The 19892-nt window shown below is 40.6% G+C and overlaps 1 protein-coding gene and 2 pseudogenes across 3 annotated transcripts in view; 2 read left to right on the top strand and 1 right to left on the bottom strand.

Annotated features, from left to right (window-relative positions):
* Mageb16 (melanoma antigen family B, 16) overlaps nt 1-8655 on the top strand; it is a 48205-nt gene extending 39550 nt beyond the window's left edge. For all 3 annotated transcript variants that reach the window (NM_028025.1, XM_011247683.3, NM_001113734.1), the window contains 2 exons: nt 3966-4045; nt 7103-8655. In NM_028025.1, coding sequence (NP_082301.1) covers nt 7108-8199 — 1092 coding nt within the window. In that variant the 5' untranslated portion in view covers nt 3966-4045; nt 7103-7107 and the 3' untranslated portion in view covers nt 8200-8655. The remainder of the gene's footprint in view (nt 1-3965; nt 4046-7102) is intronic.
* Gm8792 (predicted gene 8792) lies at nt 12-721 on the top strand (annotated as a pseudogene).
* Nucleotides 14287-15183, bottom strand: Gm17817 (predicted gene, 17817; annotated as a pseudogene).

Raw genomic sequence — 19892 nt, 5'->3', positions numbered from 1 at the left:
GCAGCCCCACCATGTCACGATCCAAGCAGCAGAAAGATCACTTTGCGAGGGACCTGGTGTTTGCAAAGATGAAGGGATACCAACATTTGCCAGCCCGGATTGATGAGATGCCTGAGGCTGCAGTGAAGTCAACAGCCAACAAATACCAAATCTTTGGTGGGGGGGGCATGAGACGGTATTCCTGGGCCCCAAAGACCTCTTCCCTTATGAGGAATCCAAGGAGAAGTTTGGCAAGCCCAACAAGGGGAAAGGGTTCAGTGAGGGGCTGTGGGAGATCAAGAACAACCTACAGTTAGGGCCTCTGGCTACCAGTCCTCCCAGAAAAAGAGTTGTGCGGCAGAGCCCGAGGTGGAGTCCGAAGCTCATGAGGGTGACAGTGACAAGAAGGGCAGTGCAGAGGGCAGCAGCAACGAAGAAGGGAAGCTGGTCATCGATGAGCCAGCCAAGGAGAAGAACAAAAAGGGCACAGCACGCTGAAGAGGAGAGCAGAGGATGTGTTGGAGGACTCCCCTAAACGTCCCAAGGAGTCAGGAGACCATGAGGAGGAAAACAAGAAGATAGCTGCCATGGAGGGTGAGAGGCCCCTGCCTGTAGAGATGGAGAAGAACAGCACCCCCTCTGAGCAAGACTCTGGCCAGGGACCTCTTGCAAAAGAAGAAGGGAGGAAGAGGCTGCCAAGGAAGATGCTGAAGCCCAGGGCATCAGGGATCATGAGAGCCTGTAGCCACCAATGTTTCAAGAGGAGCCCCTGCCTTGTTCCTGCAAACTGGGAACCCTTTCCCACCCTACTCACCCTATTCCCTCCCTCACTCTCTCCTCTAAGCCCACTGCTGGAGAGTGTCTTGGCCCTCACCTCCAGTTCCCTTCCTATATACACCCTGTGCCCCAGGATGACATGAGGCCTTTGTATCTCCTTACATTTATTTCCTAGGGTTTCTGCTGGGGTCTAGGCTGCTATTTCCACCTCTTGACACCTCTGCCTTGCTGCAGGCATTCTAGACCTTTGGGGTGGGTAGTGGGCAGGAGTGGAGGTGAAAGAATATAAAGGAGTGTGGGTTCATGGATGACATCGTCTACCTGAGCTCTTGTCTCCAGCCCCCACACCTAAATTCCCATGTGCCTACATTCAAGAAACGGGACACTGTGTGGGAGAGAGGCTACCATCCATCCACAAATCCTTGTTGATTTTTGGGAACACTTATCCCCCTGATGCCAGGGTTCAAGGAATTGTAGTTTAAGCATCTAGACTTTGGAGTTTCCAAGTTTGGGCTGAGGGAGCTGAGAGCTGAAGAATCAACTGATTTGCATTGAGGAAATGTCTTTTTAGATCTCAGGGCAGAAATGATAACTTGGAGAGACCTGCTGCCTTCATCTACTTCCCAATGCTTGAGGCCAGCCCATAGACAGATATTTCACCCAGACATAAAGGAAAAACCATTTTTTTAGGAAATGTTTTTAATAAAAGAAAATTACCAAGAAAAAAAAACCCAACCAACAAAAGGAAAAAAAAAAAACAAATGAAAAAAGTTACCCTGCCCCTTTGTGTGCTCCCTTTTCTGTTCCTTTCTCCCCACTGCTGACCCATTTTTGAGGTACACTAGGACAGAGGCTCACCTCTGATCGGGTTGGCTTTCTCTTTGGACATGGGGTTTTGATGTTCTTCCACAGTTGGTCTCTGGTATTTTCATACATCCAGTTTGTAGCCCACTAAGAATACAGGGAGAAGTGTCCTCCAGCCTCTTCTAGTGGTTTCTTATATGCCCCTCTTCCTTCTCTTGTCTTTTACTCCCATCCCTCCTCTAGGCTCTGAAGAAAAATTGGTGACTGTGGCTTTGGAAGTATAGCTCTGAGAACAATAGAAAATTTGAGTTCTAGGAAAATAAAGGAATTGATTACTTTAAAAAAATGTTTTTCTCCTTTGGCAGCTAGCACTGAACCACTGGATAACATAAGAACTAGTCCTCAAGCCGAGCGTGGTGGCGCAGGCCTTTAATCCCAGCACTTGGGAGGCAGAGGCAGGTGAATCTGAGTTCGAGGCCAACCTGGTCTACAGAGTGAGTTCCAGGACAGCCAGGGCTACACAGAGAAACCCTGTCTCGGAAAAAAAAAATCTAGTCCTCAGGTAGGAGGCTTGTAGGTCAGTTGCTGATCAATTCCTCCATACCCTTTTGTCTGAAATGTGTAGTGTCTTTAGCAATAGGGTTTTACTCTCAAGTACTAGCAGACAAAAGGGGCAATGGGAATAAGCAATATTGTTTTGAGAATCTCAAAGACTCTTTTGACCTACAATTCTCAAAGAGGTTTTCCATGCCCAGTACTAGGGTTTAGGTAGTATGTGGCTCTTGGAGTGATTGTTATCGGCATTATATGTCACAATACAAAGCATAGTGTGTAAAATAATCTATGGCTCTAGGAGTGACCATTATCACCCTACCAGCATAATTTTATTCAAATTATATAATATATTTATTTTATGTTACCATAAAATGTTTCCCTGTCTATTTTTCTTTCTTTCATCCTTAATGTTCTTTCTCCCTCTGTATTGCCTTCCCTTTCCAGATAAAATCACTCCCCTATTTTCCCATTACTCCTTTATAATACCTCTGTGGAACATTTTATTAATGGCTAATTGATGTAGGCTGCCCCATCCCATTTTAAGTGGTGTCATTCCTGGGTTATTAAAACTGGACTATATAAGAAAAGTAACTGGGCAAACCTGATTCAGTCCCTATTCTATTACTATGAAGAGACACCATAACCACGGCAACTCTTACAAGAAAAAACATTTAATTGGGTCTGGCTCACAGCTTCAGATGTTTAGTCCATTATCATCATGGCAGAAAGCCACTACTCCTTCTCAAGAATAGTAGTTGAGAGCTACATCCTTAACCATAGGCAGAAAGAGAGACTCTGGGCTTGGCATGGGCTTTTGAAACCTCACAACCCACTCCTAGAAACACGCTTCTATCAATATGGAATTATATGAACCTATAGGTGCCATTTTTATTTAAACCTCCACATTCCACTGCCCTATCATCTTGTAGCCATATCATAATGCAAAATGCATTTAGTTCAAATTCAAAAGTCCCAATAGTTTGTTTTGTTTTGCTTATTTTACAGTCAAAACACTGTTTAAAAGTCAGAAGTCCAAAGTCTCTTCTAAGTCTCATGTCAATCTCTTAACTGTAATCCTCTATAGAATAAAAATAAAAAAATCAGATCACATACTTCAACATAAATGGCACATAATAATACATTACCATTCTAAAAGGGAGCACAGTGAGGAAATACTGGACCAAGCAAGAATGAAAACCAGAGAGATTATGAGCTTGGCATGGGCTCTTGAAATCTTGAAGTCCATCCACCCCTGTGGCATGTTTCCTCCAGCAAATACACACCTTCTAATCTTTCTAATCATTTCAAATAGTGCTAATACCTGGTGACTAAGCATTGAAATAGATGAACCTGTGTATGGCATTCTGTTTAAGACCAACAAATGGCCAGATGAAGGAGCTAAAAAGCAGCATTCTTCCATGGTTTCTGCTTCAGTTCCTGCCTCCAGATTGCTGCCTTGAGTTCATGCTTTGGTTTCTTTCAGTGATGTACTTTAACCTGCAATATGAAAGAAACCCTTTCCTCCTAAATTGCCTTTGGTCGGTATTTTATCACAGCACCCACGAAGCAAACTAGGACAACTATTTCATGGTATTTATTTGGAAGGATACATCCTAATGAGATTATAAATTATAGACTAAGAACCATAGGCCATGTGAACATTCAAGGAACCTCTCCTTGAAAGATGGAAATCCACATGGACTACATGGACTACATTCTCCAAAAGAAATGTTTATCAGCATGCTCTTCTCTGGCTTTTTGCTCAACCCTAGAATAATCTGAAAGGAGAATCTACAAGGAACATGCTTTATACCATCACTTCCTTTCTTAATTTTTCTTTTTTTTTTTAGTGAGGTGTGGCCTTCAACTGGAAGCACTGAAGCCAGACAATTAGAGGGAAGATTCAAAGGAGGTGCTCTCAGGATTTAAGGTAAGTATTCTAAGTCAGCATTTAGAGACTTAACCACTTGAGAACACAGGTGACCTTGCAGTGTCCACCTATAATGTTAGAACTTGGATACTGGAATGTACATATGAAGGATGCCTCTTTTACTTTCTTTTGTTTCTCACTACTTGAGTAGTTAGTGCAAGAAGAACAGCACTAGTAACAGCAAAGAGTCTTATTCAATATTAGTAAGAGATGTGTAGACATTGAATAAAAGTTGAATAAGCATTTATTATGGTTAGTATCTTCATATGCTTCACTCTGGCCTTCAAATTTTGAATTCTTGAGGAAATGATACTTGGAATTTCATTACTCTCTTTTCATTTTCCTGACTCCAAAATTAATATATTTGTTCTAATGGCAGTCTCAGGTTAAGATAGAGATGTATAGACAAGTACATCTAGGAATCTAGACTGAAACACAGATAAGACTAAGGCTATTACCCATAGTAGGACAGAAGAGTTCAAAGAAAACTGTAATAATATTGTCAGTCCAGTGTATGTTAGGTTTCATCCTCTTCCTAACCAGTTTTAAGGGGAAAGTTTTGTTGTCATAGACTCAAGTTACATCAAGTAGCATAAAATGTCCTACACCGCCAAAAATCAAAGGCAGGATTCTGAAAGAAACTGAGGGATCTACTCTTCAAAGTGTGTAGGTCTCCAAGAGATGGTATCCTCTATTGGTTTTGGCAAATAGTTTTCTTATACAGGGGTATACCTGTAAACCCACAGTTGTCTGAGGACATGAGAACTGATTCTGTCAGGGAATTGAACTGGTAGCTATCAAAATGTAGAAAATATAGCTCAATCAGTACTCCAAATAAAACCTTTGACTAGGGTACCAAAGGAATCAGAATATCTGCATTAACATAGTACTACTTAGTTTCCCTACATGCCTGAGGAGGCACTGGATAAAACTGCCAGACTGTGATATATAGTGACTCCTTGTTTCTGTTGATTGAAGATATGGTAATAAATATTTTGTTCTAAGAAAATTATATCCTAGACACTTCTATTGGTAAAAGAAAGGACAATTATTGAGGCATATAGATACCCCACAACAGAGCTCTGTCTTACCATGGTTACAAATTGTATTAAGAAAAACATGGATAAATTGGATGCCTTTAAGTTACCCCTTTGTGTTCACAAGGACACAAGTGTTTGGTATGATAGAACATCATTTCCACAAAAAGAAGGTGTCTCAAATATTATCAAGATTTGTGCTATATAGCTAAAATGAACAATGAATAATCTATACAGTTAAGTATAGGAATGATCACAAATTAACTACCCTGATACTCTGTTCATGTCTGTAGATAATTCAAATGCAGATAGTCAAAGTCAGAACAGCTCAATTCATATACTAGGATCTGAGAAAGCCAGTAGTCAATTTCTGACATGGATAAACTTCCAGTGAACAAGAAAAACCTGCTATTTGGTTCTGAGTAAGGCTCCTAAGCACTGAGGAGATCATCACACTATGCACACACACACACACACACACACACACACACACACACACACACACACACACATATACACCCCCCCCCCACACACACACACATATCTCTGGTGTTTAGTTCCTGCCCTTGGCCTAGAGAATTTTCAAATAAGCAGGGGCCTTATCAGGGTCTTGGGAGCAGGGTTTTTATTATTATTATTATTATTATTATTATTAGAAATTTTCATAGAATTTTGATCATATTCACCCTCTTTCTTCAACTTCTCCTAGATCCAATCCCCTTCCCCTTCAATCCCTACTCAACTTGTTTTGCTTAGCCCCATAGGAGGAACAACAATATGAACTAACCAGTACCCCCCAGAGCTCCTTGGGACTAAACCAGCAATCAAAGAAAACACATTGTGGGACTCATGGCTCCAGCTGCATATGTAGCAGAGGATGGCCTAGTCGGTCATCAATGGGAGGAGAGGACCTAGGTCTTGTGAAGGCTCTATGCCCCAGTATAGGGGAATGTCAGGGCCAGGAAGTGAGAGTGGGTGGGTTGGTGAGCATGGGGAGGTAGGAGGGGATAGGGGATTTTCAGAGGGGAAACTAGGAAAGGGGATAAGATTTGAAATGTAAATGAAGAAAATATCTAAAGAAAAAGAAATTTAAAAAGATGTCATTAGAATGTTAGCCATAATTTTTATGTCATAATAATTTATTTTTTGGTGTTATATACTTTGTAAGTTTTAAATTAAATATATATAAAACATTATTCAAGGTACTCCACAGGGTACACTTAATATCACTCTTTTAACTGATCTGTTTACAGATAGTAAGTACATATTTGTAAATCTTATAAACATTGTTTTGAAAGTATCAATAGAGAGATATAAAAATGAAGAAGAGATAACTCACAAAATCAGCATTCAGAAATAACTAAATACTTCTTAATGTTGTCATTCTATGCAGACAGGTTATATGTATTTTTTATAAAAATTGAACTGTATGATAATTAGTATCTTAATTTTTACTTTTAATAATTTTTAAAAAATAAATCACACTGATAATTGCAAAAAAAGTACTATTTATACTTCTCATGTAGTTTTGAGTGTGTGTGGCCATTCACCAGAGCATGGTTAACCTACCAAGTGTTATAACCTTAAAATTTTTTTTTTTTAATTTCTCCGTACCAGCAGCTATCAGTTGTCTGTAGTTCCTCAGCTACAAATAGAAGTTGATATCCCACCTTTAGGGTGAAAGTGTTTTGTTATGCCACAGAATGTGGCTTAAGCCTGTCAGATTTCATGTTGATCAAACTTGTGGAGATTGTGGAAAATTTTTTTTTTCATTTGGAAAAGGAGTGGGTAATACAAAGACAAATATGTGTCTACTCTGCACTCTAATTATTTCATGTTGGGTTAGCTAGCATTCAGACGGTCTTCTATATTCCCATATCAGGTCTTCCCTGTGAACCTTTATAATATAATTTTCACAGGTCTGTTGGAAGTGGCTTTTCTCATCATGACTATAGCTGATTTTACTAGATGATTACCCTCACACTCTCCCTTTCTCATTGTTGCCTTCTTGTCTACACAGTCACCATGTCTCAGTCTTCAGAAGAATGTGCAGCTGACCAAGGCCAGACCTGTGAAGAGACCCAGAAACTACAGGTTGCAGCAGCCTCCATCGATGTTGAGGAGCCATGTTCCTCACCTCATCTTATGGCTACTAGTCTGAAGGACCAGACCAGTGAGGAGACCCAAGTCTCCAAGGATGTGGAGGAACCATGTTCCTCTTCTCAACTTCTTATGGCTAGCGACCAGGATGATTCTGAAGATGAGACAGCCAGTACTTCCAGTGATCTTCAGCATCCCTATGACTCTTCAAGCGAGTCTACTGAGGATCTTGATGACCAAGAAGTGCAGGGTAGCCCAGTCATTCCACCAGATCAGTCAGATAGCACAGATTTACCTGTGATGACTGTAGATGGGAAAGTTGATTTCTTGGTGAATTACATGCTGTACAAGTATCAGGTGAAAGAGGTGATGAGTATGAATGATATAATGACACTCATTGTCAGAGAGGATGAAGATCGTTTTCATGAAATCCTCATGAGAGCTTCTGAGCGCATGGAGATGGTCTTTGGGCTGGATGTGAAGGAAGTAGATCCTATCAACCATTGCTATGCTCTCTTTATCAAATTAGGTCTCACCTATGATGGGATGCGCAATGATGAGTACAGCTTTCCTAAAACTGGTCTCCTGATACTCATCCTGGGTGTAGTCTTTATGAAGGGCAACCGTGCCACTGAAGAGGAGATTTGGGAAGTATTGAATCCAATGGGAATCTATGCTGGGATGACTCATTTCATGTTTGGTGACCCTAGAGAGCTGATAACTGATGAGTTTGTGAGGGAGCAATACCTGGAATACCAGCCAATAGCCAATAGTGATCCCATACAGTATGAATATGTGTGGGGGCTACGGGCTAAAGCTGAAACTAGTAAGATGAGAGTGTTAGAGTTTGTGGCCAAGGTTCATGGGTCAGACCCTACTGTGTTCCTTTCTCAGTATGAAGAGGCACTGATTGAAGAAGAAGAGAGAACCCTTACCATGCTATTAGAGCATGCTGATTCAAGTTCTACTTCTGGTGAAAGTTCTAGTGACACAAGCAGCAACTTCTCTCAGGTCTAGTACAGTCAGAGATCAGTTCCTTCTGTATAATTTACAGAGAATTTTTAAACTTGCGGGGAAAGATGTACGACCTAGATTGTATAGGGAGAAGGGAGCGTCTTAGCTGCATAGTTCTAATTTGTATAAGCACCATGCCATGTTTTTCATTGTTTGCCCTTTATATATGAAAATACTTACACTTAAAAGCATTGTTGTTTAGTTTCAAAATCTCAACTTAATACCATTCACAAATTTAATAAGAGCGTTGTCATAACATAAAACTAATTGGGAAATAATCCCATCTATCTGTACAGTTATCTGGAATAGTAAAACATGCGTTTTCTAAGCTTCTACCTTTTAAACAGCTTTCTTCTAATTACTCCCTTTGTACCTTTCCATTTCTCAGTAAAATTACATGCTCTATGTGGAGTTGTTTACTTTATAGTTGCCAATAAAATTCAAGAAAGTTTGCCTCAATTTGTGCTCTCTTTTATTACCCAAACCTTATCTGATCATATATTATTTTTCAATAATTATTTTATTTTACCCAGGGTTCTAGATTAAACAACCTGTAGTCTGTTCTCTTATAAATGTATTGATTATGGTAGTATATCTTCTAGTAGGCTAAAGACAAATAAAACATACTGTTTACAGGTAAGTCAATTTTTATGATCCTGTTAAGTGTAAATGTCCTGAAGGACAATAATGTTGCTGTGAATATCCTCTGTATGTTAATTTTAAAAGAAAGAATTATGATCTAGTCAGAGCTGTATATGCTTCACCCCACAGCTAACATCCAAAACTTGAATGTAAAACTCTCTACCTGTTACTTTGTGATTTTGTTTACTTAGACCTAATTTTTTTTGTTTTTGTTTTTCGAGACAGGGTTTCTCTGTGTAGCTCTGGCTGTCCAGGAACTCACTCTGTAGACCAGGCTGGCCTTGAACTCAGAAATCCACCTGTTAGACCTAATTTTTATGCAGAAAGTTGAAAGTTTCCATCTCTGACCCCCACCTCTGTGCAGTCTAATGTTGCTAATAAATTAAGGCTTTATTTGCAAATAATATTGAGGATATTTTTATAGGTAACAGTAAGAGACTCAGAAGGCACTAGATTACCCAGTAGATTGCCCACTGGATTATTCAGAATTACTCATGACCCAGGAGGGGTAAAGGCAAAAAGTATGCTGTTTAAGAGAGATTTTTAAAGAGGGTATCTTTAGTATGATTTGAATTGTATATAGTAATTATTGCTTAATATTTTAATAAAGATAGAGCTAATGAAAGTATATCTGATTTAGATAAAAGTGAAGAATTGTTTCTTGTCAAAATTATAGGAATTTTTACATCATTAAGAATAAACCCGTTTTGTCCATTTTAAAAGAGTAACATCACCCAGAAGAAAATTACTAGGGATTGCTTATTTAGTAGTGTTTTGGTTTATGTAAAGTTCCATTTCTTAAACAACTTCATGTTCTGTGGGATATATTATTTTAAAAATTACATATTGTAAATTTACAGTAGGGTCACTGGTCAAAATAACTATAATACCTGCAATTTATTAAATACCACTAGTATACCAACCACTATGACTGAGGCTTTCATAATTCCCTTTTCCATGTAGTATTATATGAGAACATTTTATATTAGCTACTTTTTCATCACTGAATATGTATAAACTAGAAACAAGGGATTTGAATCCACTTAAGTGAGGAAGCCATGATGGGGTCCCGTTGTCCAAGATTGCAGGAACATGAGGTACCTTCTGTTTACATTGTAACTGACAAGGAAACTGAGAGACATTCCAGTACCATGGCAGACTATAACCTAAAAAGGGGCTTTATTTTAGCCAGCCATGTCTCACCTCTGAATGGTTCCACAACTTTTCAAAACTGTGTCACTAGACAAGGAGCAGGTACTCAAAACACAAGAAAATAGGTGATATTTTAAATCCAAACCAAGTCATAGTTTATCAGACTCCCTCTCAAATGAAGAGCCTAATACTCATAGAGCTTGGTATGAGAAATAGTTGAGATTGGATCATTGATATTAGTTCTTCTAGACCCATTTCTATACTACTTACTCAGTCTTCTGTTTCCTGATTCATTTTTAAACTTTTTATTCTTTTGAAATTTCACATCATGCACTCGAAACCCCCTTGGCTGACAGTCCCCTATCCTTGCAATCTCCTCCTTCAAAATAAAACAAAATTTAAAAAACAAAACAAATGATAAACAAACAAAATGCTGCAAAAGAAAAAGTAACAACAAAAATGAACATCTTTTCAAGAAAGCTGCAGTGTGTCACGGTGTGTCACACAATATATGCTTTTGTCCAGATATCTTTATTTGTAAATGTTCATTGCAATGAGTCAATGATCTGATTAGAGACCTCTGGCTTCTGCTACATCATCAAAACTGGTTTCTCACCTGGACCCCTTTTGTTGCTTTGGGTCATGGAGATCCTGAAGCTTTGAATCTACAGAACAGGCCTTGTCCCTCACCTGGGCAGCACAGTAGAGCCGGCTGTGGTGGTGATGGCACAGGTGAGCTGTCTCCAAGGGCCTGTGAGAAGAAAAACTGCCCCTTTTGTGTGGCCCTGCCAGCTGAGACACGTGAGTGAGCTAGCTGGGGCAGTGCTCAGGAGCTAGCCTTGATGCTGTGGATGCAGGAAAGCTGGCAGACTGGACAACAAGGATACCTTTCAGGCCCAGATCCAAGGCTATAAGTTGATCCACCCCAGTATCTACCTTACCTCTGAACTGCTGATTCATTTTTCACTGGAGTTCCTCACATTGCATGTTATAATAAATTGGACCCTGAATCTGAAGTATTAAACTTAGATGGAAAGATAAAATGGATTATTGAACAATATCAACATATTGCCTATGGACTTCTTTATCAGACAATTGTGTCCTTTATATCACTGTTTCTTAGAGCTGAACTTGAAGGAGCTGAATAACAGTTTTCTCCAGATTCAGCTATTTAGTGCATTATAATAATCTTATTTTTTTGTTTATTTAAGTTTGTATTGTTTCTTTTTTTGTGTGCTCTCGTTAAAATTTGAGGTCAATACCGTAGCCAGAACTTCTCTCCATCCTACTTGGAAGACTTACAGTGTTCCCAGTAGAACAACAGACATCCCAAGAAGCACACTACATAGTACTCTCTTTTTATCTTGTTTTTTAATTTAATTTTATATTTTACAAATTCACTTTACATCCTACTCACTGCCCCCCTCGTGGTCACCCCCTGGCACAATCCTTACCCCATCTCCCTTCCCCTTTTCCTCTGAGCTAGTGGGGCCACCCCTGTATATCCACCCATCCCTGGCACTTCAGATCTCTATGAGGCTAGGCACATCTCCAGTGAGGCCAAACCAAGCAGCCCAGCTGGAAGAACATAGCCCACATTCAGAAAACAGCTTTGGAACATCCCCCTTTCTAGTTGTTCAGAACCCACATAAAGACCAAGCTGTACATCAACTACTTAGGTGTCAGGAGGCTTAGATCTAGCTAGCCTGTGTATATTCTTTGATTGGTGGTTCACACTCTGAGAGCACCAAGGTTTCAGGTTAGTTGACTCTTTTGGTCTTCCTGTGGAGTTCCTACCCCCTTCCAAGCCTGTAATCCTTCCTCCAATTTTTTAGTAAGAGTACCCAAGCTCCATCCACTGTTTGACTGTGGGTGTCTGCTATGACTCTGAATTAGCTGCTGGGTGGAGCCTCTCAGAAGACAATAGGCTCCTGTATGCAAGTTTAACAGAGAATCATTAATAGTGTTAGAGATTGGTGCTTGCCCATGGGATGGGTCTCAATTTAGGTTCCTTGTTGGTCAGTCAGCCATTCCCTCAGTCTCTGCTCCACTCCCTATGCCTGGCTTTCTTGTAGACAGGATACATTTTGTGTTGAAAGTTTTGTGGATGGGTTGGTTTCTCTATTGCTCCACTGAGGATGCTCGCCACGCACGCAGTGGTGGCACATGCCTTTAATCCCAACACTTGGGAGGCAGAGGCAGGCAGATTTCTGAGTTCGAGGCCAGCCTGGTCTACAGAGTGAGTTCCAGGACAGTCAGGGCTTTCCTGAAAACCCCTGTCTAGAAAACACCACTCCCCCCAACAAAACAAAACAAAACATTGAGGTTGCTCTCTGGCTACAGGAGGTGGTCTCTTCAGGTTCCATTTCTCCAAAGTAGTGAGTCACAGCTAAGGTCACTTGCATTGATTCTTGGGTCCTTCCTTTATCCCAGTTTCTGGAGATGCCCCCCCCATCCCCATCAGTTGCAGATTTCCATTCTTTTCATGGCCATCTGACCATCACTCCTGTCCTTCCACACACCTGATCCTGAACCTTCCATTCCCCTCCCCAACCCCAGTCTATTCCAGTTCCCTCCATCTGCCTCCTATGACTATTTTATTTCCCCTTCTGAGATTCAGGTATCATTGCCTGGGCCTTCCTTCTTTAGCATCTTTGAGTCTGTGGAATGTAACATGTTATCTGTATTTTATGGTTAATATCCACTTATAAGTAAGTATATACCACACATCTCCTTTTGGGGCAGGGTTACCTCACTCATGATGATATTCTCAAGTTCCATCCACTTGCCTGAAAAATTCATGAAGTCTTGTTTGTTTGTTTGATTCATTGTCTCCTAGAAAAAGATCTTTTTTCATTTTTATTTAATCTTTTATTTGTTTATTTATTTACACATCAGATTTTATTCCCCTCCAGGTCCACCCTCTGACTGTTCCATGTCCCATACCTCTTCCCCTCCCCCCTGTCTCCACAAAGATGTCCCCATCACCCACTCTCACCTCACCAGACCTCTAAACTCCCTGGGGCCTCCAGGCTTTTGAGGGTTAGATGCATCTTCTCTGATTGAAAGCAGACTCTGCATCCTTTGCTGTATATGATTTGGGGGGCCTCATATCAGCTGGTGTATGCTGCCTGTTTGTTGGGCTATGTTTGAGAGATCTCAGGGGTCCAGATTAATGGTAACTGCTGTTCTTCCTACAGGGTGGCCCTCTGCCTCAGCTTCTTCCAGCTTTTCCCTAATTCAACCACAGGGGTCAGCAGCTTCTGTCCATTGTTTGGGTGAAAATATCTGCATCTGACTCTTTCAGCTGCTTCTTGGGTCTTTCAGAGGGCAGTCATGATAGGTCCCCTTTTGTGCACGCTCTATAGCCTCAGTAATAGTGTCAGGCCTTGGGACCTCCCCTTGAGCTGGATCACACTTTGGGCCTGTCCCTGGACCTTCTTTTCCCCAGGCTCCTCTCCATTTCCATCCCGTTAATTCTTTCAGACAGGAACAATTATGGGTCAGAGTTTTGACTGGTATGGCAACCTATCCCTCACTTGATGCCCTGTCTTCCTGTTGGAGGTAGGCTCTATAATTTCCCTCTCCCTACTGTCTCACATTTCATCTAAGGTCCTGAGAGTCTCTCACCTCCCAGGTCTCTGGTGTGTTCTGGAGGGTCCCCCTACCTCCTACCTCCCAAGGTTGCCTGTTTCCATTTTTCCACTTGCCCTCAGGCTTCAGTATTCAAATTTGGATGAATTGATGAAGATGATTATTGAAAGTGTAGGAACTAAGTTCTCCTCTCTCTCTCTCTCTCTCTCTCTATATATATATATAGATAGATAGATAGATAGATAGATCGATAGATAGATAGATAGATATAAATATAGTGGGTGTGTATGCATGTGTACACATATATATCTTTAGGATATATATATATATATATGTGTGTGTGTGTGTGTGTGTGTGTGTGTGTGTGTATGTGCATGCACGTTTTTGTTTGCAATTTAGGATATATATGTATGTGTATTTGTTTGTGTCATATATATATATATATATATTAAAGCAAGTGGGAGAAATCCAGTTCCTATACTTTTAATAATCATCTTCGTCAATTCATCCAAAATTGAATACTCAGATTGTGTGTTCCAGATCTGATAAAGGATATCACTCAGTTAAAATGCTGCACATTATGAGCACATTATTGTCATACATTAGTTTTACTCTTAGAATGATATGATAAAGACCAGATCAAATGTCCTATTTATAAATGTAGAAGGCATTATATTAAGCAAAGAACATGTTTCTTTTTCCCCACAATTTCCATTTTAATATAAATGTGGTTCTGTTCCTGATAACTTCAGTTGGAGAATTACATAGCTTGATTGAATTTAGTAAAATTTACGTCAAGATCATAGAGCATTTAAAATACAAAAATACGTCTTTTAATTAAAAAGAGCATGTGAGCAGCCCAGCAACGTCCAGAAGCAACCCATCATCTACAGAGGCAAGGAGATCTCCCGCTGTGCCCAATGACTACATGAGCTACAAGGATCCAGAACCTCCAGGCAGTTTGGTACAGAATGTTCTGACTTCTAGATAATTTCCTGCCCAACAGAAGACATTACAAAAGTGGCTGTGATGAGCCATCCGAATCAGGATGTCCCAGGCCTTCTGCAGAGGACAGCTGGGATTACCTAAGAGGCAGGGAACCTCTGCAGGGAGGCATGGCTGTCATTTGAAATGGTGGGCACCCAGGCAAGCTGTAAGGGATGTGCACTGGCTATTGTGTGAGGATTCAAATTCAACTGGAATCTTCCTTCATCCCATTTGTGTCTTCTAATGATTGTAGGTACGGTGAAAATGGCCAGATTACCCCGCAATACATCTCAGGCAAGGCTAGGCTGAACTCCTTCCACCGTTCTGCAGAACCATTGAGCTCAGCCTCTCCTGGTTACACTCTGGTTGTGATGCAGGCAGGCCTCGTGGCCTGGGCTCCTGGTTCTCTGTGCTCCAGGTTCTCTGTGCTCCAGGACAGCGGGGTATAGGTGGTTAGCATGTGCCCGCTGCACTCATGTTCACCTGGTTCTGACCTCCTGCACGCCCGTTTCGCGTCCCCTGCTGCTGGCAGGTCCTCTCTCTGCTGTATCCAGCGGCCTGGCGCTAGGATGTCCTTGTTGCTTCTTGTATCGCCTCTCAGGCCACTGGAAGAATATGTTTCTTTATTATATAGAAGAGTGAGGAAGCAAAAGCCTTATTCTCCACTCTTAAAAAAAAACAGATGAAACTTTTGCTTTATGAGAATGTGAACAATAAATAACTACTCCAAATACCAGATAAGCCGTAGAGATAAAGCAGTAGGTTATGAAAATGTAGTTAGATAAAAACAAATGTGCATTAGAAGGAGCTAAGTAGCCTTCCGCTCGACTCGAGCCCCGGGCTACCTTGCCAGCAGAGTCTTGCCCAACACCCGCAAGGGCCCACACGGGACTCCCCACGGGATCCTAAGACCTCTGGTGAGTGGAACACAGCACCTGCCCCAATCCAATCGCGCGGAACCTGAGACTGTGGTACATAGGGAAGCAGGCTACCCGGGCCTGATCTGGGGCACAAGTCCCTTCCGCTCCACTCGAGCCCCGGGCTACCTTGCCAGCAGAGTCGCCTGACACCCGCAAGGGCCCACACAGGATTCCACACGAGATCCTAAGACCTCTAGTGAGTGGAACACAACTTCTGCCAGGAGTCTGGTTCGAACACCAGATATCTGGGTACCTGCCCTACAAGAAGAGAGCTTGCCTGCAGAGAATACTCTGCCCACTGAAACTAAGGAGAGTGCTACCCTCCAGGTCTGCTTATAGAGGCTAACAGAGTCACCTGAAGAACAAGCTCTTAAAAGTGACAACTAAAACAGCTAGCTTCAGAGATTACCAGATGGCGAAAGGCAAACATAAGAATCCTACTAACAGAAATCAAGACCACTCACCATCATCAGAACGCAACACTCCCACCCCACCTAGTCCTGGGCACCCCAACACAACCGAAAATCTAGACCCAGATTTAAAAACATTTCTCATGATGATGATAGAGGACATCAAGAATAACTTTCATAAGTCACTTAAAGAATTACAGGAGAGCACTGCTAAAGAGTTACAGGCCCTTAAAGAAAAGCAGGAAAACACAGCCAAACAGGTAGAAATCATTAAAGAAAAACAGGAAAACACATCCAAACAGGTGATGGAAATGAACAAAACCATACTAGAACTAAAAGGGGAAGTAGACACAATAAAGAAAACCCAAAGCGAGGCAACGCTGGAGATAGAAACCCTAGGAAAGAGATCTGGAACCATAGATGCGAGCATCAGCAACAGAATACAAGAAATGGAAGAGAGAATCTCAGGTGCAGAAGATTCCATAGAGAACATCGACACAACAGTCAAAGAAAATACAAAATGCAAAAGGATCCTAACTCAAAACATCCAGGTAATGCAGGACACAATGAGAAGACCAAACCTACGGATAATAGGAATTGATGAGAATGAAGATTTTCAACTTAAAGGGCCAGCTAATATCTTCAACAAAATAATAGAAGAAAACTTCCCAAACATAAAAAAAGAGATGCCCATGATCATACAAGAAGCATACAGAACTCCAAATAGACTGGACCAGAAAAGAAATTCCTCCCGACACATAATAATTGGAACAACAAATGCACTAAATAAAGATAGAATATTAAAAGCAGTAAGGGAGAAAGGTCAAGTAACATATAAAGGAAGGCCTATCAGAATTACACCAGACTTTTCACCAGAGACTATGAAAGTAAGAAGAGCCTGGACAGATGTTATACAGACACTAAGAGAACACAATTGCCAGCCCAGGCTACTATACCCGGCCAAACTCTCAATTACCATAGATGGAGAAACCAAAGTATTCCACGACAAAAACAAATTCACACAATATCTTTCCACGAATCCAGCCCTTCAAAGGATAATAACAGAAAAGAAGCAATACAAGGACGGAAATCACGCCCTAGAACAACCAAGAAAGTAATCATTCAACAAACCAAAAAGAAGACAGCCACAAGAACAGAATGCCAACTCTAACAACAAAAATAAAAGGAAGCAACAATTACTTTTCCTTAATATCTCTTAATATCAATGGACTCAATTCCCCAATAAAAAGACATAGACTAACAGACTGGCTACACAAACAGGACCCAACATTCTGCTGCTTACAGGAAACCCATCTCAGGGAAAAAGACAGACACTACCTCAGAGTGAAAGGCTGGAAAACAATTTTCCAAGCAAATGGACTGAAGAAACAAGCTGGAGTAGCCATTTTAATATCGGATAAAATCGACTTCCAACCCAAAGTTATCAAAAAAGACAAGGAGGGACACTTCATACTCATCAAAGGTAAAATCCTCCAAGAGGAACTCTCAATTCTGAATATCTACGCACCCAATGCAAGGGCAGCCACATTCATTAGAGACACTTTAGTAAAGCTCAAAGCATACATTGCACCTCACACAATAATAGTGGGAGACTTCAACACACCACTTTCTTCACAGGACAGATCGTGGAAACAGAAACTAAACAGGGACACAGTGAAACTAACAGAAGTTATGAAACAAATGGACCCGACAGATATCTACAGAACATTTTATCCTAAAACAAAAGGATATACCTCCTTCTCAGCACGTCACGGGACCTTCTCCAAAATTGACCATATAATTGTTCACAAAACAGGCCTCAATAGATACAAAAATATTGAAATTGTCCCATGTATCCTATCAGACTACCATGGCCTAAGACTGATCTTCAATAACAACATAAATAATGGAAAGCCAACATTCACGTGGAAACTGAATAACACTCTTCTCAATGATACCTTGGTCAAGGAAGGAATCAAGAAAGAAATTAAAGACTTTTTAGAGTTTAATGAAAATGAAGCCACAACGTACCCAAACCTATGGGACACAATGAAAGCATTTCTAAGAGGGAAACTCATAGCTCTGAGTGCCTCCAAGAAGAAACGGGAGACAGCACATACTAGCAGCTTGACAACACATCTAAAAGCCCTAGGAAAAAAAGGAAGCAAATTCACCCAAGAGGAGTAGACGGCAGGAAATAATCAAACTCAGGGGTGAAATCAACCAAGTGGAAACAAGAAGAACTATTCAAAGAATTAACCAAACGAGGAGTTGGTTCTTTGAGAAAATCAACAAGATAGATAAACCCTTAGCTAGACTCACTAAAGGGCATAGGGACAAAATCCTAATTAACAAAATCAGAAATGAAAAGGGAGACATAACAACAGATCCTGAAGAAATCCAAAACACCATCAGATCCTTCTACAAAAGGCTATACTCAACAAAACTGGAAAACCTGGACGAAATGGACAAATTTCTGGACAGATACCAGGTACCAAAGTTGAATCAGGATCAAGTTGATCATCTAAACAGTCCCATATCCCCTAAAGAAATAGAAGCAGTTATTAATAGTCTCCCAACCAAAAAAAGCCCAGGACCAGATGGGTTTAGTGCAGAGTTCTATCAGACCTTCAAAGAAGATCTAATTCCAGTTCTGCACAAACTATTTCACAAAATAGAAGTAGAAGGTACTCTACCCAACTCATTTTATGAAGCCACTATTACTCTGATACCTAAACCACAGAAAGACCCAACAAAGATAGAGAACTTCAGACCAATTTCTCTTATGAATATCGATGCAAAAATCCTCAATAAAATTCTCGCTAACCGAATCCAAGAACACATTAAAGCAATCATCCATCCTGACCAAGTAGGTTTTATTCCAGGGATGCAGGGATGGTTTAATATACGAAAATCCATCAATGTAATCCATTATATAAACAAACTCAAAGACAAAAACCACATGATCATCTCGTTAGATGCAGAAAAAGCATTTGACAAGATCCAACACCCATTCATGATAAAAGTTTTGGAAAGATCAGGAATTCAAGGCCCATACCTAAACATGATAAAAGCAATCTACAGCAAACCAGTAGCCAACATCAAAGTAAATGGAGAGAAGCTGGAAGCAATCCCACTAAAATCAGGGACTAGACAAGGCTGCCCACTTTCTCCCTACCTTTTCAACATAGTACTTGAAGTATTAGCCAGAGCAATTCGACAACAAAAGGAGATCAAGGGGATACAAATGGGAAAAGAGGAAGTCAAAATATCACTTTTTGCAGATGATATGATAGTATATATAAGTGACCCTAAAAATTCTACCAGAGAACTCCTAAACCTGATAAACAGCTTCGGTGAAGTAGCTGGATATAAAATAAATTCAAACAAGTCAATGGCCTTTCTCTATACAAAGAATAAACAGGCTGAGAAAGAAATTAGGGAAACAACACCCTTCTCAATAGTCACAAATAATATAAAATATCTTGGCGTGACTCTAACTAAGGAAGTGAAAGATCTGTATGATAAAAACTTCAAATCTCTGAAGAAAGAAATTAAGGAAGATCTCAGAAGATGGAAAGATCTCCCATGCTCATGGATTGGCAGGATCAACATTGTAAAAATGGCTATCTTGCCAAAAGCAATCTACAGATTCAATGCAATCCCCATCAAAATTCCAACTCAATTCTTCAACGAATTGGAAGGAGCAATTTGCAAATTTGTCTGGAATAACAAAAAACCTAGGATAGCAAAAAGTCTTCTCAAGGATAAAAGAACTTCTGGCAGAATCACCATGCCAGACCTAAAGCTTTACTACAGAGCAATTGTGATAAAAAGTGCATGGTACTGGTATAGAGACAGACAAGTAGACCAATGGAATAGAATTGAAGACCCAGAAATGAACCCACACACCTATGGTCACTTGATCTTTGACAAGGGAGCTAAAACCATCCAGTGGAAGAAAGACAGCATTTTCAACAATTGGTGCTGG

This window comes from Mus musculus, chromosome X, assembly GCF_000001635.26.
Source record: "Mus musculus strain C57BL/6J chromosome X, GRCm38.p6 C57BL/6J".
In the NCBI taxonomy this organism is placed as follows: domain Eukaryota; kingdom Metazoa; phylum Chordata; class Mammalia; order Rodentia; family Muridae; genus Mus; species Mus musculus.
The sequence above is the reverse complement of the archived record's forward strand: the minus strand, read 5'-3'. Positions and strand labels throughout refer to the sequence as shown.